General features: G+C 33.8%; 3 protein-coding genes across 7 annotated transcripts; 1 reads left to right on the plus strand and 2 right to left on the minus strand.

Moving 5' to 3' along the window:
- Nucleotides 1-132: 132 nt before the first annotated feature.
- On the minus strand, nt 133-9,204 carry LOC128176547 (spermatogenesis-associated protein 17-like). 4 transcript variants are annotated; one of them, XM_052842958.1, is made up of 13 exons: nt 9,084-9,202; nt 8,734-8,866; nt 8,486-8,575; nt 7,484-7,565; nt 7,286-7,336; nt 7,003-7,106; nt 6,737-6,892; nt 6,177-6,327; nt 5,854-6,002; nt 2,646-2,775; nt 1,621-1,639; nt 1,017-1,067; nt 133-555 (listed from the first exon to the last, which is right to left on the minus strand). In XM_052842958.1, the coding sequence occupies exons 2-12, from the start codon at nt 8,799-8,801 to the stop codon at nt 1,030-1,032; spliced, it is 1,038 nt and encodes a 345-aa protein (XP_052698918.1). In that variant the 5' UTR covers nt 8,802-8,866; nt 9,084-9,202; the 3' UTR covers nt 133-555; nt 1,017-1,029. The 4 variants fall into 4 exon arrangements, with proteins under 4 accessions (XP_052698918.1, XP_052698915.1, XP_052698917.1 ...); XM_052842955.1 differs by lacking the exon at nt 1,621-1,639 and having other exon boundaries at nt 9,084-9,204; XM_052842957.1 differs by lacking the exon at nt 1,017-1,067 and having other exon boundaries at nt 9,084-9,201.
- On the plus strand, nt 8,963-12,537 carry LOC128176550 (uncharacterized protein C2orf73 homolog). Of its 2 annotated transcripts, XM_052842960.1 has the most exons (5): nt 8,963-9,140; nt 9,418-9,857; nt 10,004-10,042; nt 10,851-10,966; nt 11,564-12,537. In XM_052842960.1, exons 1-5 carry the CDS (start codon nt 9,085-9,087, stop codon nt 11,819-11,821), a joined length of 909 nt encoding a protein of 302 aa, XP_052698920.1. In that variant the 5' UTR covers nt 8,963-9,084; the 3' UTR covers nt 11,822-12,537. The 2 variants fall into 2 exon arrangements, with proteins under 2 accessions (XP_052698920.1, XP_052698921.1); XM_052842961.1 differs by lacking the exon at nt 10,004-10,042 and having other exon boundaries at nt 8,972-9,140.
- A 4,337-nt stretch (nt 12,538-16,874) lies between these two features.
- LOC128176546 (F-box only protein 33-like) lies at nt 16,875-20,935 on the minus strand. Its single transcript, XM_052842954.1, has 5 exons — nt 20,530-20,935; nt 19,816-20,367; nt 19,493-19,629; nt 18,897-19,060; nt 16,875-17,499 (listed from the first exon to the last, which is right to left on the minus strand). The coding sequence occupies exons 1-5, from the start codon at nt 20,904-20,906 to the stop codon at nt 17,371-17,373; spliced, it is 1,359 nt and encodes a 452-aa protein (XP_052698914.1). The 5' UTR covers nt 20,907-20,935; the 3' UTR covers nt 16,875-17,370.
- Nucleotides 20,936-22,345: the final 1,410 nt, after the last annotated feature.

A 22,345-nucleotide genomic window follows, 5' to 3' on the forward strand; every position in this document is an offset into this window, starting at 1 on the left:
TGTATATTTCATTTTGTCACAATTTGGTAGGGACCTGCATTAGCAGTTTCTTGTGGCTGCAAAATTTTCCTGATTGTGGAATAAGGAGACTGATGGATAAATTTCAAGAACATAGAATAAAGAATAGGGGAAATCTTTTTCTAGTCATGATTTAATTACAATGTAGAATATACAGATGTATAACAACAAAAACAATTTCAATTTGATCAAATGAATCAGGTACACAGTAAACATGATATCAAAATGTTTATCACAAAGCATTTAACTTCAAGATCAATCAAGAAACAAGAAATATCAACACCTACAATCTCCCGCTTTATTTGACATATTTTCATATGGTGAAAGGTCTTTTCTTACATATATTGTACATTAGGTATGTGTACATATCACTAGTACATCCCCGTGTCTTGAAAGTTCTTTCAGCATGTAAAGATAATTTTTGTAAAGATGCCGCATCTTCTGTGGCAGTCTGATTCTTTAGAACACTTGACCTTGGGAGTATGTATCATTCAGCTTGTCAAAGATTGGGATCGAAGGTACCAATGTCTTGAAAGACTGCAAAATACAACAGCATGCCATGAAATTATCGCAAAATAGAATGGAACTTTGATAATTAATGGATATTTAAAAATATCTTTAAAAAAAATCAGGCATATACATGTACAAACAAATCAGATTGTTCAGTGGATATGCACACGCACAGTAAATGTGTTTCAATACAAACCGCACTGTAGAATAACATTAAAACAGTCAATATCATCCTTCTGGAAACAATCAACAATCAACAATATCAACATAACACAAATATCCACCATCACCACTAAGTTGATAATATTTCAAGCACACCAAAAAAAGGCACCAAACAATATTATTATTTCATCTCTTTCACACTAATACCAACTGATCCCCCTCAACCTGTTCAATTTTTTTTGAAGCAGACTAATTATTAGCCCCCATGAACCTTAGAACCCAAGCCCTGCGCTGTTATCCTGCACACCTCCAGATGTGGTTAGTACCTTTTCACGATGTTCAAGTCTTAAATTTGTTTCTATTATCCGTTCCTTTTCCTGCAAAGTCAATTCTTGGTTAGGACCAGCTTTGTACTATATACTATTCAAACATTCAGGATTAGAGTTAGCAAGGATGTAATCACTGGTTAAGTACAACAGCTACAGAATACTTTGGCTCAAAATATCAATTACACTTACTGAAATTTTTGCAATACATTATTTCATTTTTTTTTTTTTGGCTACAGAGAAATAATATGCAAGTGAACTAAAATTTGGATCATCAAATCCTCCCAGGCTAACAGCTATGCTATAAAATGACTTGTGAGACATATTGCCAACATGATATTAGTTTTGGGAATATCTGATGATGACGATTTTTTATATCTGAATACACCATGTACATATTATCCTTAATGATAATCAAATAAATCAAGCTTTAAAAACTGTTCTTGACATCAAATGATTACATCTTTGCTGGGTATACAACGTCACGTCATGATCTCTTTAATTTGATTGGATGATGAAGTGATGAGCTGTAACCTTTTGATTGGTCTAACAGTTAAGTCAATATTTAGTGGGCATTGTTATGTGGTTATTCTACCACCATTACCTGCGGATGCTGGGAACCACTTTAAGTAAACCATATCTCAAAATTAAGTAAGCAATATGCATGCTAAAAAATCTCTCTCTCTCTCTCTCTCTCTCTCTCTCTCTCTCTCTCTCTCTCTCTCTCTAATTTAAATGCCCCCCCCCCTCCAAAAAAAAATAAAATCAAAAATAAATGAATAAATAATAAAAGAAAATAAAAAAATTCATTCCATTAAATGTAGTGGAACTTGTCCTTTGTTTAACAGGTCTAATATAAAATTTACTTTTAATCAAAGTGTTGTTCATTCATAGTTTTTTAAAATGTAAAATCCTGTAAATTAGGGTTCATGTTTTTATGAGTGACAATTAACTTCCAATAGGATAAACATAATTCCAAACAATTCATCAAAAAAGTAAATAACAGTTTTGAATTAAACTAGTCATATCAGCAATGAAGGATCAAATTTATTATAAATAAAGCTGCAAACTCCAAAAAATTAATTCTAACAAATATTACTAGATCTAAAATATTACATTTTTAACTTTAATTTTTTAAGGAATATAAATCTTGACAACTTTAAATATGTTTTAGTCGGTTCTTTACAATATAACAATATAGTGCAAATCTAAACCATAGAGGTATGTATTAAATAAAATATAGTTCTATTTATCCCTAGTTTTACCTCATCCTTTTTTATTATATCTAACAAAAGTAAAATTCCTGTGTCATCAAAACTAGAACATTGAGGTAGAGAGCAAGAGCTGCTGGTTAATTATCATGTATATGAATGGTATATAATACACACATATAATATAGGAAACAGTCAGTAGAAAAATATGAAAAGGTCTTGATGATAAGATCGAATTTAAAGATGTAAAGTTTAAAATAAACGTGTGTATTGACATAAGTAATAAAAATTCTCTAAAATATTTGAAAGTCAATAATGCATGCCCATATAACATTCATGCTAAGTTTTTAATGATATAGTTACATTATTCTAAATGACAAATATTTCCATGCTGATAACAAAAGCTTTCATGACATACCTGCTGAGTGACACGCCTATCCGGAAACTCCTCACGGAAATATCTGAAACCGTAGGGAAGGTGACCATACTCAGAGCGTGTGTGGAGAAGAGGCTCATACCTCGAGTCACGTCTACTGAATGGCTCAAACCTGAAACAACAAAAATCAAGTAATTTTAATAACCTTACCATAAAATTTCAATATTCCTCGATCATGCACTAATCGTTTTTGAATGGCTCTCTTGCTGACTGATTTGTATATGCTTATATAGTTTGACTGATTCAACTGTAGATTAATTATATATAAACCCATAATCATTGGGTCTAATGATCTAAAAGTTGACTTTAATAGATAACCATGCATGCAGATCTAGTGCAGCAGTTAGTGGCCAAGTGGTTTCTCTTTCACTCTACCTTTGCAGAAGCCAAATTTATGCAATAATATTGAGTTTAATGACCTACTTGTTAACTAAGAAAGTTGAATCTTGTGTACCACTAGTTATCTTACACATTATCAGTGATCTAGTGACCCTCTACTGGTAGTAATTGTTTGCAATCGGGCCTCGTCCATGTGACCTGTGATGTGATTTATACTCATCATTGAGTCTGGTGACCCCCTCATTAACTTACACATTATCATTGAGTCAGGTGACCCCCTCATTAACTTACACAGTATCATTGAGTCAGGTGACCCCCTCATTAACTTACACATTATCATTGAGTCTGGTGATCCACTCATTAACTTACACAGTATCATTGAGTCTGGTGACCCACTCATTAACTTACACAGTATCATTGAGTCTGGTGACCCACTCATTAACTTACACAGTATCATTGAGTCTGGTGACCCACTCATTAACTTACACAGTATCATTGAATCTGGTGATCCACTCATTAACTTACACAGTATCATTGAGTCTGGTGACCCACTCATTAACTTACACAGTATCATTGAGTCTGGTGACCCACTCATTAACTTACACATTATCATTGAGTCTGGTGACCCACTCATTAACTTACACATTATCATTGAGTCTGGTGATCCACTCATTAACTTACACATTATCATTGAGTCTGGTGACCCATTTATTAACTTTCACAGTATCATTGAGTTTGGTGACCCACTTATTAACTTACACATTATCATTGAGTCTGATGACCCATTTATTAACTTACACATTATCATTGAGTCTGGTGACCCACTCATTAACTTACACATTATCATTGAGTTTGGTGACCCACTAATTAACTTTCTCATTATCATTGAGTCAGGTGACCCCCTCATTAACTTACACATTATCATTGAGTCTGGTGATCCACTCATTAACTTACACAGTATCATTGAGTCTGGTGACCCACTCATTAACTTACACATTATCATTGAATCTGGTGATCCACTCATTAACTTACACATTATCATTGAGTCTGGTGACCCACTTATTAACTTACACATTATCATTGAGTCTAGTGACCCACTATTAACTTACACATTATCATTGAGTCTGGTAACCCACTCATTAAATTACACAGTATCATTGAGTCTGGTATTCCACTCATTAACTTACACAGTATCATTGAGTCTGGTGACCCACTATTAACTTGCACATTATCATTGAGTCTGGTAACCCACTCATTAACCTCTTCAGTATCATTGAGTCTGGTGACCAACTCATTAACTTACACATTATCACTGAGTCTGGTGACCCACTTGTTAACCTATTCAGTATCATTGAGTCTGGTGACCCACTCATTAACTTACACATTATCATTGAGTCTGGTGACCCACTATAAACTTACACATTTTCATTGAGTCTGGTGACCCCCTCATTAACTTACACATAATCATTGAGTCTGGTGACCCCCTCATTAACTTACACATTATCATTGAGTCAGGTGACCCCCTCATTAACTTACACAGTATCATTGAGTCTGGTGACCCACTCATTAACTTACACATTATCATTGAGTCTGGTGACCCCCTCATTAACTTACACAGTATCATTGAGTCTGGTGACCCACTCATTAACTTACACATTATCATTGAGTCAGGTGACCCCCTCATTAACTTACACATTATCATTGAGTCTGGTGACCCATTTATTAACTTACACATTATCATTGAGTCTGATGACCCACTTATTAACTTACACATTAACATTTAGTCTGGTGTCCCACTATTAACTTACACTTTATCATTGAGTCTGGTGACCCATTTATTAACTTACACATTATCATTGAGTCTGGTGACCCACTATAAACTTACACATTATCATTGAGTCTGGTGACCCACTATTAACTTACACATTATCATTGATTCTGGTGACCCACTTATTAACCTATTCAGTATCATTGAGTCTGGTGACCCACTTATTTACTTACACAGTATCATTGAGTTTGGTGACCCACTTATTACCTTTAACATTATCATTGAGTCTGGTGACCCACTTATTAACTTACACATTATCATTGAGTCTGGTGACCCACTATTACCTTACACATTATCATTGAGTCTGGTGACCCACTTATTACCTTACACATTATCATTGAGTCTGGTGACCCACTAATTAACTTAAACATTATCATTGAGTCTGGTGAACCACTAATTAACTTACACATTATCATTGAGTCTGGTGACCCACTTATAAACTTACACATTATCATTGAGTCTGGTGACCCACTATTAACTTACACATTATCATTGAGTCTGGTGACCCACTTATTAACTTACACATTATCATTGAGTCTGGTGACCCACTATAAACTTACACATTATCATTGAGTCTGGTGACCCACTCATTAACTTACACATTATCATTGAGTCTGGTGACCAATTTATTAACTTACACATTATCATTGAGTCTGGTAACCCACTCATTAACTTACACATTATCATTGAGTCTGGTGATCCACTCATTAACTTACACAGTATCATTGAGTCTGGTAACCCACTCATTAACGTACACATTATCATTGAGCCTGGTGACCCACTTATTAACTTACACATTATCATTGAGTCTGGTGACCCACTATTAACTTACACATTATCATTGAGTCTGGTGACCCACTATTAACTTACACATTATCATTGAGTCTGGTGACCCACTATTAACTTACACATTATCATTGAGTCTGGTAACCCACTCATTAACTTACACAGCATCATTGAGTCTGGTGACCCACTTATAACTTACACATTATCATTGAGTCTGGTGACCCACTTATAACTTACACATTATCATTGAGTCTGGTGACCCATTCTTCATTCTTCATTTGTTTTCTTGCCTCCTCTAGCGAGGTGAATGATGTGGCCACTCTGAGTGAGGGCTGGAATGGCTTGTAGCGCTGATTCTGTACGTCCTCTGGCTCACGGAATGGACCCTTAGGATAAATCAGATATAAACAGGTTAAACAAGCCTCCCTATTGTTTGTTTTATACACTCAATAAATAAAGAGATATTCATGAAAATTAGTTCTTATTTATAATGTAATTACATGCACATAAAATAACCAAAAACCTACATTGGCAATAAGTGTTTCTTAGAGGTTACCTACCTGAGGTTTGTTTGGTAAAGGAGGTAAGAGTTTTGGTTTGGGCAGATCATAACTCCTACATGTTGGATCGAAAGGTTTGTCTGTCTTCTTCTTCTTCTCATGGAGGAGTGGTTTGACGGATCTCAATAAGTACTCTGTATCTGTCGGATAACTGTTAAAAAATGAAAACTTTTAAGGCAATCAATTTGTAAGTAAATATAGATATAAACTTCAAATTCAACAGATGTTGAATCATGAGTTTTTGTGGATATCGTGGGAACCATTCAACAAAATTTCATTGAATTCCAAACTACATCTTTTATCATTAATAAAAGAGCATTTTACAATAGAAATATTTTATACTAGAAACATGTAAAAATTATTATCCATATAGCTACAAGTATATTGGCCATATAAATTTAAATGGGTTAACAGTATCTGGCTATGCCTCCGTAGAGTTACAGGCAGATGTTGAGCTTCAAGTTACAGTAAGAATGGAGATATAAAGACTTGGAATTATGAAAACATATATGATGTATACCTCCACAGCAATGATAGACAGAGGTAACGCCACTACTTACGGTAGGAACGGCGAGTTGAAGACCCCCGGTATGACCTCTGTACTGATCAGGTAGTGGTTCCGTCGGGCCAGCACCTCCCTTCTCTCTTTCTCCACCTTCTCTGCCTTTCTTCTTCTCTCCTGTTCCTGCATCTCTGCGTATTCTTCTAGTTCACTCCTAAATGAATATCATGTACAATGTTGATTTATATACCCTCTTTACAAATGCAAGTACCTATTGAATTTCATGAGTCCTGGAGAATGATTTGAATATATAAATAAACGTACCTGACAATTTCATTTTTGATTTGTAATGCTTCAAGGTATCTCTTTCGACTGTAGTAATTAAATACATATTTCCTGACGTAATATCCTCTCCACATTTTTTGTATCTAAAAACAATATTTTTACTTTATTTAAAAAGGTAAAACATTTTTTATAGACTGTCAAGTAATTGTTATAAATACTGATACTGATGGTGGAATGATGATACATACATCGAGCTTGTTTTCTTTTTTAACCTATATCAGTTGAAGTTTTTATTGAAGACCATTAAATAACCTGAACTTACATAAGTTGCTTTCTTGTTGTAGAAGTTTATTTTCATAATCATTACACTGTTCTGCAAAAAAAAAAAGAAGACCACACAACTTTATTAAATTAGACATTTGTTAAGAACAAAGAACTTTAACACATGTATTTAGATTTCCATTTCAGATTTTACTAAAAGTAAAACTTTTATCAAAATTGATAGAACTGTTTCCCCCACCTTGACAAGAATTCTTGTTAGCCCCCTTCCTAGATAACCTCTCCAGTGTCTTTGAATGATGAGCGCACACTTATTAAGATGGCTGGTGAAAAAAGAGAATATTTATAGATTATAATGTGTAATACATGGCAGGATTGTAAACACTGGTAAATGGTCATGGGGCTAATGCTACATAATATACTGGAAAAAGAGATGGCTGTCATTAGATTAGCTCTGCAATAAACAGACATGCACCAGATACATGTAGCTCATTTGGTAAAACACCTGATCAGGGGACCTAGCTGCTTCTGAATCCCATTCAGATAGGTCTGTCATTAAGAAGTTCTTCCATCATATTACAAATTAATGTTTCAATATGGGAATATGTATAGTAAATTTCAAAACTGTTTTTAAATTGATATCTAGTATTCAGTAAGTTGAGTGAGCATTATTTCTTACTCAACTAAAGTAGGCCTATTATGCAAGGTACTGTAGTCTGTCCCAAGATATTTATGCTGCATATTTAAACGATTTTTAATAAAAATACACATACCTGTGACTGAAGTGCAATTAAAATCGATGAAAGGGAAAATTCCCAAGATAACTTCATTCACACATTATCATTTTTCCCTCGTAAAAATTCACAGGAACGAAAACAGATTTCCTACGGAGATTTATAATGGGGAATGTTGACATCTTTTCTCCATTCGGAAATACTCGGGACACCTCGCGCAATTTTTCAACGTTATCATCCGGGCGTCTTCATCTCCTTGGCAATGGAAAAACCTCGTAGACTTTTTATTTTTAGCCGTGTACTGATACCCGACAAGCTAGAGGGGGCGTTTCAAAGGGGAAATCTTGGGATTTTTTCATACTATTGAATGAACATCGTCTGAACCAAGAGGTATTTATAAATATTGAATAATTTAAGAAAATATGCAGCAAAAATATCTTGGGACAGACTATAGTACATGTACAGTAAAATCAACATAGCATATAATAAATATGCATAATAATTTATACCTCATGTATGCTCTTGTCTTTTCTCCTCGATACCATGCCTGTATCTTTACGGTTGACAGATATTCAAGTTGTCTTGCTTCTTCAGCTTCACTGAAATAATAGGTTGAAAAATTGATATATTGTGTTTACAATAATCTACTCTGTTAATAACCGATAAAAATATACATTTATGCTGTACATATTTACATGATCAAACTTTCTTTAAAAAATTAAAGATATTTTCTTAGGTGTGAGTTCTAGCATCATACTTTTTTCGGCGATAAACTTCCTCAACGATGGGGTCAGTTTCTTCCAGCAACCTGACCATCGCCGCCATGTTGTTACTTTGTTGTCAGGTGTGACGTCAGAGTATAGCTAGCTCTGCATTAATTTTCATTTCAACTTATAAATCGAAAAAAACAGCTGCATTAACATAATTTTAAACATAAGGGTTAATCCATTTCACTATTTTCAGTTTATTTTAAGCCTATGAAAAGTATGATTTTACGAAAATGTGGCTGCGGAAGCGACCGTCACTACGGAGACGTTTGTTTTACAACAATATGGCGGCAAAAGACGGCGGAAATTAATGATTTATTCATAGCGAATGATAACTCACCATGACCTTGTATATGCCACCGTTACAGCGAAAGAAAAGGGTGCCTAATCGATATAAGTATGTCCATTTGCTAAATAATTTATGAAATCTTGGCGAGCTCCATTTAACTTTGGATTATCTCTTTTGCTGATAAGAGCTGATAACAGTCAAAGTTAAAGTCCAGTACTAGACAAAAGATGAATAGATGATATTTGATCACCGAACAGAAACATAAGATAGCATTCATTGAGCAGTATACATTTCTGTTATATAATTCTTGTTTATTTATGTACACAAGTTAAAAGGAAGCATGGAGTGTCTAGATAATTTTAGTTTGTTTTATTCTCACTTTCAGTCCGGACTCTTTTCGTGTCATAAGTGATGAAGCTGAAACAACTCGTGAAAGATTCTCAGGAAATCCATACTACAGCCCACCGTCACCAGAGAGGTTTGAGAAGGGAATATCTCTGCCCAATATTTACAACCGAAGCACACAGGTGCTACCAAAACCTGTACCAGATTTCAGAGCCAACAATCCCCATCCTAGAAGCTGTGGGTTCTTGAGGCATGATGTCAGACTGCTTAATGAGCCTATCTGTAGTGTTTACACATCAGTTACACACGATGAACAAAATCAATGGTGGCCTTCGCGAACCTCTGATGAACCTCTACAGGTCCCGGGTAAAACGAAGGACACAGTTTACCGCAGTGATTACATGAGGGAGCATAATGAGCCATTACACAGGACAACTAGACATGAATCCAACAGCTCTAGAGATGCCGCTCTAGGCCCAGGTATCATTACACATAATAACTTGCAGTATTGATGATTGATCAATACCCATAAAGAATCCAGGGAACAAAAACTAGTGTTTTTGGTTCACCATCTTTTCATTTTCTTAAAATAAATTATAAGCTAATGTCCATATTGTTATGTTAAGATATATTGAAACGGCTGGCTAGCTACGAAGTACAGGAAGGTATGTAGAAAATAACAGTAAGACTGGTTTAACATTAATGTAGTAATGTTCTATTTGTTTGTTTTTATTACAAGATAATTATATATAGATGTGTCACTAATCCATGTAAAGTATGAAAGCTTGTAGAAGAAGTGTTGAACCAGTCTTTATGTACTTTTGATTTCTTAATTGCCAGGTGGTTCATAGGATGTGTATGTGTGTGTGCTAGCTTATACATCGAAGTAACAAAACTTCAGGCTTTGCGGTTTGGTGTTTGAATCGTGATACGTACATGTACATGTAGTACAGTGTTTCAATGCATTGTTTAAGATTAATATGCTTAATCTAGCATTAAAGTATGTAAAGTATGCAACAGATTATAGAAAAATACTGCATGTAATAGTATAATTAACAAATCAATATACATATATACTCTTTATCAACAAAAATAACACAAATTGTAGCTTTATTTTGTATTTTTGTTACTGATTAATTATGGTAGTTGCTTTAATAATTAATTCAGTGCTATCACTTTAAAACTATTGACATTTAAAGAGATCAGATAAAACAATATATGTTATAACTACTAAAAATAAAACAAGGTAAAAATTGATTCTACTTTATAAAATGCATTGTGAGTGTAAACAGCATTTAATTCTAAGTTAATAAATATAATCTAAACTAGTGGTAATATATTTGCCAAAGTATGCGAGAACTGATAAGGGAAAAAGACCCCCAGTGATGCCTTTATAGAATATTATAGTTAATATAGCATAATTTATCAAAATGTTTCATTGCTAAAATTTTTTATGATAATATTTATCTGCAGTCCCTGTGAACTTCTTGACAAAAAGAGATGGCACTCAAAGAATTTTCCAGGAGAAGAAGTCATTCGAGCATGATTACAACTCCAGAAAAGACACAAACTATCCAGTTAGAGGAAAGGTTTGTGTCCTAAATTTATAAAAGGCACAGAGCATTGTTTTTCAAAGTGGAGGGGCCAGACTCACCTGTTCCCCATAAAATATTGACTAGCAAAACAACCCCCATAATCCATATGCACAATTCATTCTTTTCTGTATCTTAAAAGTAGGAGGGGGTGCATACCCCCCACCCCCCCCCCTCCCCCATGCTAAGTGCCTACATGAAGAATCAACTTTAACAGTTATGTGTAGCATCAATTAAAATTAATTTTATGTGGAAGTGCAAGTAAAATTGTGTGTATTCTATACATTTATATTTTGCAAACCTTGCTCAGGAAAATTATTATTATTTTTTTTTTTTTGGGGGGGGGGGGGGGGGGGGGGGCTGGAGGAGTATGAGAGGGAAGGAAGGGGGAAATTTTGCAAACCTTGCTCAGGGAAATCATTTTTTTTTGGGGGGGGGGGGGGGGGAGAGGGAAGGATGGGGTAGCGGGAGGTCTATTTTTTGTTTTAATTGTTCAAAGCAGTAACCTAGTAAACAACATGTGCAACTAATTTTGCATTTTTTTTTATATCTATTGATGACCTACCAGTACATGTGATAATCTTTATGTTACAGAGGCTGGGAAGCTTTGTTTGGGATGAGATGAATCCAGATTTAGCTCAGCGGTTTGTGGATCAACACACCAATCTGTTGGAGGCCAAAGAGAAATTTGAAGCTTGTCAATCACAGACCGCCCACTCGTCTGCACCAAATAGGACTCCTCCTCAGCAACAGGCCCCTCCCAACAACTCACAAGCTCAAAATAATATACCTAACAATAATGTTAAAACCGTCACTTTCCAAGAGCCTCCAAATACAAGTCAACAAAACTAGTATACATATTGCTGTTAGTTTTAACTATATTTCTATTTATTCAATTTAATATGTATTTTAAGAAGGATTTATTTCATATTAATCAGATATATCTTACATGATAAAATATGATCATGCAATACTGTATGATATATTATACTTATCCGTGTGAATGAAAGAGAGCTATTCCCAGCAATATAAATCTTTGCATTTTAACATTAGAAACCAGGGTTAAAATCTGTGATAAAACCAATTCATAATGTCAATTCTGTAAGAACACAGGGTATATAATGCAACATTAGTTAGCATTTGATATCATAATTGTTATTATTGATATTTCGAATGCCTAGCTTAAGAAGCGTACACTATATTGTATACAGTTATGTGCAGTTGTTGAAATGACAGTATTTAAATTATTCTTGAAACTTCTGAAGAAGCGTTTGGAGTTGCTGCATTGTTGTTGATGTACAAAGGGTATTGACAGATCTGTGACTGCTGAGTGTTTGTGAGAATTTTCCTGCTGCTGTTTATTTTTACTATATGTTTCTGTGTTGTTTTATTGCATAGTCTATTTTTACTATATCAGTATTTTTTCTACCCATATTAAAATCAAATACCCATGCCTTAATCATTAGTCTGTGATGTCCCGGCTCTTTTCTGTGGATGTTCTATCATGTGTACATCTTTGTTACTACGTTTTGAGAGTAAGCTTTTTAATAAATTTATCTGATACTGTTTATCCTTTCCCGTATTGTTATTTCCAAGATGGTAATTATAGCAAGATTATGAAATAGTGAAAAGGGAAGACATAAATTAACTCATCTTATGGACCCTATTTCTGGAATTAGAATCTAAAACGACAGATTTAGAGAATTTATTATGAAATTTAAATACTGGATATTCAAGATCAACTTCAAAGATTATAGCATGGCAATTGCATGCCATGCAATTAATTTTTATTTATATTTACATCCCAATCCATGAATATTTTTAGCATTCCCTATACGTGCATATATTCTCAAAAAATATGAAATATTACTAATAGTTAATTATATGATGTTAGATTTTAAATTGTATTGACACAGTCTTATATATTGCCAACACTAAAATAGTACATGGTTGTATTACTTTCAAATGAACCAAATGACGCATTGCAAGGTAGATAACTCTAGATCTTGCAAAAGTATACCAATGTTTATGAATACATCATGCTAACTGAAATTTCACAAACTGCTACATGAGCATACATCTACATATGACTGTTGGTTTTTGATGTGTGAATAATTTTCCAACAAATATCAATGTAATTATCTTTCACTGCTTTCCAGTAGCCAATAATAAGTTTGAGAACTTGCTGAACTTTAATTTCACATGCTATTCTAAGAATTCAAACATAATTGCATGACCATTTTGGAGTTACTGCAAAATTTCCTGTATGAAAAAGAAGAACACTTGAATAGAGGACAGATGCCCAACACTTTATTGACATAAAATCCAACTGTCAAGGTATACATAAACTTTAAAATACTACATCTCCAATCTTGATCAACATATTTCAATAAAATTAACAACAAAGACCATTTGTAACATTGTGTCTCACTGAAGGCATAATAAACAGTTGACAATATTTTGGCACTTCTCTCCTTAGTTTTTTCCATTAATATCACTGCATTGGATAGCAATTCTGAGGTCAATGCCCAACTCAACGTGTATGGATGCAAGAGTCAGAGATTCAAGTGTTCACAATCACAGGATGTATTGAAAGCCCTCTTGTCAAAGTCATAAAACATGCTCTTGTTATCAACATTACAAAGTGTTGCAGTGCATCAAGACTGCTTTTAGTTAAGTAAAAATCACCTCTTACATCCATACACATCTTGCAAATTATCATAGCACCTTTATTAAATCTTGCTTTAGAAAAACTTCACATCCCATTTTGATTATAAAACATGCAAGCTTTGGAATGTTTCAACAGATCTTGTTTGCATGCATGACTATTGTACAGCAATTCTATCAATTTGATGTAAAGATCTTTACAAAAAGCACACACTCAACATGGTAAACAGTTACAAGAGATGGGGAGAGATGTCAATATATCCTTCTCAGTAACACTTCTGTTGTAAGGAGTTTGTCCACTCTTCACCAGTATGTAACAATGAAATAAGATCTTTCTTTTATATTGCACTTGCATGAAAAAGCTTCTCAAAGCTCTGAGATCTAAAAACTTTACAGTTCGTAATTGTTGTTTCACAAAACTTAGAAACATTCCAATATACAAATGTACGTAAAAACAAGCATTGGTAATCAAAACATAAAATCAACAGAACAGTGACCCCTGTATATAGATCGATCAATAAAATCAGAAAATTCACCTCCAAAGCCGGCACACCTGACACTGAGAGTAGGAAATATAACATCAACAAGATAACAACAGAAGCTCTCAATGGCCTGGTCTTTGATGGTAACAATAAATTATAAAAATAAATTAGTGGTCCATGTCCCAAAGTTTACATACATCAAAGTAACCTGTGCTAGGTAGAATACAGTTAAAGTGCAGTGGTATATTCAACTTTCCTATACACTAATTTCAAGAAAATGTGTAGTTCTATATGAGTTTTTAAAGCATACAGCAATACTATACAAGTACAAAACATAATTGTGGTGGAATGTCCGATTACTTGACTCGAATAAATGTGGTAACAACTATGGAATTCTGTCATTAAATAATAAATATTATAAGTTACATTTATCTACATATTTGAAATTACTCAAGGGTGTCAAAACATGTCATGCTTGTAACGAAAAACAAATTCTGAACACACTTGGTCAATTCTGCTATGACGACAGCCTGATATACTAAATATTTCACCAGCTGTTACAGGTCTTGCAGAGAAATATCATTTCAATATACATACTCTTGGCTTACAGGAAACAATATTAAGTCTGCCCAGGAATGATATTGCAGACTGAGATCTTTACTGAATGATGCTACGTTTCATCTAATCACCATTCTATCACACTAGTACACTCAATGTGGATGTTTTACACAAAGGAACACTCAGGATTTCTATCAAAGAGGGACTTGCATTTTGAGATACAGTATAAGATCTTTTTACACTTACATATAAACATAAGATTTCAGGATGTTTTAGTAGTACATATACATGATGATGACGATATTCTCTTCTGATCATGGGCCAATACTCTTGAACATTTTTTGACAAAATCTATTACAAGTGTTCATACATGTTGATCATTAATTATGTACAAATGTTATTGTGCAAGTTTCTGGCATTTTGAGCATGTATTTGGCAATCTGTCAGATATGTAGTGATTGACCTCTGATATATGTATTCAAACACTTAAAATGCAAAGCAGACACTCCTAGAGAACCAAAAAAAAAACCAGCCATTAAAATCTTGTTCATTAAAGGAAGAATATCTTGTGTTGAAATTCTACACAAAAACTGGTTAGTAACTATGGAGTTAGAAAAAAACCTCGAACACAACACCAGCTAAAAACTAATCCTACTATTACTACTATAGAAAAATAGAGGAATTAATTGAGAATTGTATGTACTGATTTCATGCTAAAACTTGAACAGATGTTCTTCAAGGCTTTTGCTAAAGGTGCTACTTCACACCGAGTAGACATGCATGTTCACCACAACACCACAGGTAGGCCGTGCTCTCTATATCAAATCACAGTTTTGAGTTGTCATATTTTTCACAATATTTCAAGTATGCTGGGTGTTAAACTATTCACAGTGCCAACTACCGGAACTTTTCTTTTTTGGCTCAAATAAAAATAAAAACAAACACATAAACAACAGAGTTACAGACAATGACTACATCTACTGAAGCCATGAAGTTTGAATAAACAATGATATAATTTCTCCAGGAACAATATCAAACTATATCTACGCATATGATAGAATAACATGTAAATATTAAAAAGCAATTCAGAATGCATCACACCCGATTTCCCCCATAAGTATCATCTCTAATACAGAGACAGATCTAAATATTTACAGTTGTTAACAATTGCACTTGATCTTTGCTAGCATCATTGCTCAATAAAACATAATACTTTATACATGTACAACAAACCAACTGCTTGATCTTGATGACAATAAAAATAACACAGATGGACCTTGTTTCAATATGAAACTTTAACATGTAAAGATTTCACAATTTTCATGTATATAAAAAAAATGGATGGTTTAAACCCCCAAGAAATCACTTAGGGTACATCAATACTTGGGTTACTTCCCCTTATACTCCTCTGAAATTATCACATAGTCTTTTAAGTTTGGAATACAAAAGATGTACATATGTTTGTGTTAAAAAAAACCCTGATGGAAGCATACAATGACTAGATCCTCTGAATGTTAATACAGCATAAAGATCTTATAGGATATGCCTGTCTGCATTGTAAACAATACCTATATCCTTTGAGTTTCCATACACTCTTCCTACATGGTTATAAGATAAAATATATAAAACCTGAGTTCACCTAGTGTTTCTGTTCTTTATAAATAGAAACCCTAGTTCACAGCTGAATTTCAAAACTTGCTCACAATCCATTGTTTCACTGAAGTTCTTGATGAAACAGTACACCTATTGCACATGCACAGAAATGTGACATCTGTTTATACAGTGTATATATCGTAAACAAAAGACTGATGTTTCTGACACAATATTATAAAATTCTCTCTGTATTGGAAGAGCCACATAAAATTTCATCCGTATATTTACTGGTACTTTGTAATTAAACATTCTTTTTCTACCTGACTTTCGTGAAGAAGGCTTGATACAGTATCACTGATGCAACATTTCCTTTCTTAAGAGATAATACTTTCCAGATTTTATTTTTCTCACATTGTAATTCCAAAATAATAATTGTTTTTATCAATTTAACAGTATTTGCATGGGATCTACCAAAAGAGTTCTAGAGATAACCTCTAACAAATGATAATAGGATGCACATGATTTGTATGAAATAAAGTGATTGTAATTACCTCATGTTATAATCTTGTGAAATAAGAACATTAAAATGTTGGGGATTTAAACTAAACTTTATATTAATTGCTATCACTTTCAGTATATATCAAACCTTCTTGTTTCATAATTCATGTGATTATTGTAAACATAACCATCAACAAATAAAACTAAACAAAGATTTCAGAAAATATCAAAAAGTACACAACAGATCAAAAATGAGATTAAACAGGTGCACATCAAACAGTGGCCCCTCAATATGAGTTTTGTTTATCACTGACTATATCTGGCTACTGTCTATTTCTTTTATCTTCATCTCCCTTTTCTGAGGAATGCATCATGTGTTTCATTTATATCTTCTCTCCACAATTTGTTCTCAGGTTGTGAATTGACGGCATGAATAATCTTTTAAACTGATGTAACTGTTTTGATTTTTTATATATTTACACTTTTTATGGTGACCTGATTTGAATTATTTCCCCTGCAGAGGTATGCTGATTTACCTGGTTACACCTGTAACAGTGTCCTGATCTTTTTTGTGGAGGAGGGTATGGGTAGTTGACCTGATTTTTACACCTGTTGGTCAGAGAGGAGAATCCTCATGTAGGCTCTCTCAGCATCAGCCGAGATGTCAAACACAGCCAAAGGTAGCTCATCATCTTCAATTGGACTCCAGTTCCATTTCAGATTTTCTGACACCTAAACCAAATAAATACATGATCAATTTCTTATGCCATGAAAATAGACTTAAAACCATTACTTGAATCTAACCTACTTTTTAAAAAATATTTCCAATTCTACTTAAAATAACAGGGAAAAACACCCCCACCTGTCTGCACATCTTTGTATTACAAGTATGACAAGTATTTCTATCCTCTTCCTAATCGCTTTAACTCTTTTCTCCTTAGAGGTTTATATCCTTTAACCCTTAATGACGCGTTTTGACGACCCTGGCCATATCCTTAATGACGACTTTTGACGCACCCTATATACAGCTCTTAATTAGACCCCTCAACACCTGTTGTTTATTATAAACATTGACTGGTATACACCTGGCCATGTATACGGATGGTTGTTCACTCATTCTAAATAAAGATATCACGTGATTTACCTGTGTATGGTGGCGTGATGCATTACTACAATAAACAAAGATGGCGGACTACGATGCGGACATCGCACATGTTTACACTTTATGTTAATAATCAAGTTTAGAGGCAGAATTTTCTAGATTTATTGGTAGTGAGATTGAATAATAAAAGCCAGATGTCAAATTCATGCAAAATTTTGTGGAAAAATCTGTGTAGTTACAGAAAACGGAACAAAAGGTGTGCATTACCTGCAACCCCTAAACACATGAATATACCGGTAAATTTGAATTTTTTCAAAAAGTTAACACACTTATTTTGTTAACATGTTAGATTTATCAAATCCTCTTACACCATTTACTTGAAAAAATCGTAAATATAAGTCTGAAAACGATAGACATGAATTGAAAAGTCAACCACAGGTACATCAAATTATTTACTATCAAAAAACGAATTCCATAATGACAATGGAATCTTTCTATAAAAATTATTTAATAATTATTTGTAATACATACAGTTTGAAATATGTTTATCAAGTATCTGTAGTGAAATTATTCTTAATAAAGCTTTAATGTAGAACACTCAGTTTTATTTTCATATACCTGTTAGCACCTGAATTGTTTTAATAGTGACTTAAATAAAAAAAAATTCAATGAATATTGAAAATTTAATTCATTACAAATCCATTGATATATAATTTTCTATGTGTTTGATTTGCTAAGACCTATATAAGTCTATTCAAAAACACACACCAGCTGTTTTCAGTTCATCTGAAAACACTCTAAGGGTAGCCCAGGGTAGAGTGTTAAGGATATGGCCTATGCGTCAAAAGGTGGCATTAAGGGGTAAAGAGTTAAAGTATGTGTTTTTTTAACCCCCATTCATTCTAAACATCTGATGAAATCTACCTCTCCCAATGCAGCAGCCCACTTTTCATGGAAACTCTTGAGTTAAACAGCCATGGCTGAACCAGGCTATCTATAACCAACCTCCCACATTCCTCTAGCTAACCTTTTGAGGGAACTCTGGGGCGTAGCAGCCATGGCTGAACCATGATATATGTTCCTCCTCTTCCTCCACTGTGCAAATACAGCAATGGGGGATGTTGTAGGACTTCAGACTGTGTCCCCTTAGTCGGGCTACAGCAATCACATCGTCCTCAGAGATCTCGTAGCCTACAGATAAAGCACATCGGTTCCATAAATATCCATGAATATTTTAAACATATTGTTTCTAATATTTATAATCTATCTCACTACATGTATCTCAGTAAAAAAAAATTTGAACTCTATTACTATTAGCAAGAAGGAAGTTAGAACATACAGATAAAGTCTCATTACACATTGTTTAATTGATCTCTGTTGTAAAATGTGCTTACATGAATGAAACATCTATATAATTAGCTGCATGTACAAAAATCTTGTAACAGTAAAATCAGGACTAATAATTCACATATGTTATCATTAGTTTGCTAGACATAACACTGAATAGTGTATATGATTGTACATACATACAAAACAACCATTAATTTTCAAGAAGTGTACATGCATGTAACTGTATTGCAAATGAAAATTATGATTTCATACAATAAGGTTTAATAAGTTTACCTATGAGAGAAAAGTCCTGGAGTTTGTTACACCTCCACGCCAGCATCACAAAAGGATCCTCGTCTGTCTGGCTGATGTAAGGGACAGGGTAGCCATCCATCAGGCCATCCAAAATATACACTGACTGCAGACTGTTTCTGCAAAGGTAAACAGAGCTGAAAACCCTTGTACATTTTTTTGTAGCCCATTTTATTTTCCTTATTTTGTTTCATTACTGCACAGCAGTTTCATCTCAAGTTGTTTTTTTATAAAGCAAATAATTTGTAGCAAAACATTTCATCATAAATTAAATCTTTGTATTATAGAAACTTTGTTAGCCAAACCTGTAGTGTGTGGACATATAGTTAATTGCTGCAGTGTTTAAATTGGTGCAGAAAAACTGACGAAAGTGGGCTAGTGGTAGGTTTGGCTGCAGAATATCCAGTAGCGACTCTACACCATCAAATGAATGGACAAAATTGATGGTGACCTCTAGCACAGGATTATGAGCAGATACCATCTGCCATGTTGCATTCGAAATCTTCTCATGAGTACTCTCAATACCATGAACATGTATGATCAGTCTCTCCAATTTTGCACGGCTTCTGTCAACGAAACTTTCGAGGACACTGTTTGTAAGGTAGTCGTAATCAATGCTGAGATGAGTCAGCTGATAGAATGGTCTGAGGTCATCGGGGGTCAACCATATGATTCCATAATTTTCACTATCTTCTTTGACACTGGCAAGGAATAAATGTTTGAGGGACTGCGAGTGGTGTTTGGATAACAATTGCAATAGGTGATTGGAATGTTCAAGAAGCTCTTCAACACAGCCCAAAGAGAAGTGCCTTAGTCGTCTGCTAGTTTGAACAATGGTTTCAATACCATTCAGAAATCTACCAAAACAAAATATAATATAATCACATTCATAATAAATTCACAAACAATTTTATAAGATTAAGTTATCATTAAGTATACGGAAATGTTTATAAACATTACAGCGGAATTTGATTGGGCTGAGAACAGTCAGCTGACTTTGCAGTGTCACAGCTGTTTACCTGTTTACGAAGTTCGAATCAGGCCATTCAATGTGACAGCTAGACGGGAAAAGAGCAAAATGTTGCAAATTCTTGTTGGATCCAAGAATGGTGATGATTCTCATGCCCTCTCTCACCTCTAAACAGTTATGCGCATTAAACTTAATCACTGCTTCTCTCACGAAACGGCCACATCTGTCTGCTAAAAATCTCGACCTGTGCCTCTTCGAAAATCCCAGTTGGAACTTAATTTTGCTCCATAAAGATGGATGAAAAAGACAGTTCCTCCATCGTTTGTTAACTGAAGACGCTTTCAGTCGGTCTTCATGCGAAAGATACGACAGTATGTCCACAATAAGTACGCTGGGCAACGAGCCCCATCTTGGACCCGCTGCCATTTTTGTTTTTCTGCCAAAAGTGACGTAAGGTCACGTGACATAAATATTTTTGTTGCGAGACTTCGCATTCGGAAAATCTCGCCGACGCTCGACACTTTCCGTGATGACAAGCCCCATGCCACATAAAGCACAAAAATGTGTGCGAAAAAATCTCTGCGTGCGTATTTCTACGAGGCGCCGTTTTAATAAACATTTTTGACGTACTTTCTGATATAAAAGAAAATCAATATTTTATGCAAAAAATTCGCGATAACTTTTGATGTCAAACAAACATTTATTCTAAAAAAAAAAACCCACCGATTTCTGATATTTAATAAAATCAATATCAGAATATCAGATGTTCACTTTTTTTTTATATATCAAAAGAAATTTCCTGATATCCGAAAAAAAAACATTTTTTGATAAAGTTGAATTAAAGATATTAAAAATTCGAATTCTTGACATCAGAAAATCATTAATATTTTGTTATCAGAAAATCGATTTATTGATTATGATATCAGAAAAATAAAAATGAGATCTATTTAAAATGACGATCGACTTAATTAATGCTCCCGTGATGCACCCTTTGTAGACTCCTTAGAAATTGTGTTTCAAACCCGTAGATGCATGTTAAAAATTGAAATATGTGCATAATTTTAAACACAATTTCAGTTTGGCAACTTGTCCATTCTTACAATAATTAGCACCACTTTCTTTACCATTCACCGTCAATATATTGAGACGATTCTATAAATGATAAATGAGGTCGACGCAAAATATAGGCCTACAGGCATCAAACAGGCTTACTGCAGTTATCGATTTCAATAGATAAGACGTACCGGAATAACAGGAACACATATAAATCTTACATTAAAAAAATCTTCAAAGAAAAACAACAACAACAAAAATAGAATGCAATTCTGGCTCTGTAGTTCAGCGATTTGCTTTTGGATCATGGAAATATTCATTAAATATGTGAAATATATTCGCCATTAATTTGAATTTCTGATATATTAGAAAATATAATTTGTGATATTAAAAACAGTTTGAAATCTCAAAAAATCATTTAATTCCTAATATTAAAAATCGATTTTTTGATTGAAAACTTTGGCAGATTCATTCTGATGTGTTTTTGACAACAATTTGTTTCTCTTTATTCTACGCATAATAATTCTTATGTATTCTAACGTTGTCTCAATAGGTAGAGATTAATTGTCTTCCTTTTGTTTATATATAAAGGGAAACAAATCATAATCAAAGTACTGAAGAACTGACGGGAGTTGATTTTGTCGATGTTTATTTATTTTAAAACCAATAATATGTTATTTTGCATGACAAGTACATGTAGTTTCTAATTTGTATTTGAATTACGCACATTTTTATAATATGAATAACAAGAATGTCGAGAAACCCCCATATGAATCATGTTAAATAATATTTAAAGATAAAATGAATTCAAT

Source organism: Crassostrea angulata, chromosome 3 (assembly GCF_025612915.1).
Source record: "Crassostrea angulata isolate pt1a10 chromosome 3, ASM2561291v2, whole genome shotgun sequence".
Lineage (NCBI taxonomy): Eukaryota > Metazoa > Mollusca > Bivalvia > Ostreida > Ostreidae > Magallana > Magallana angulata.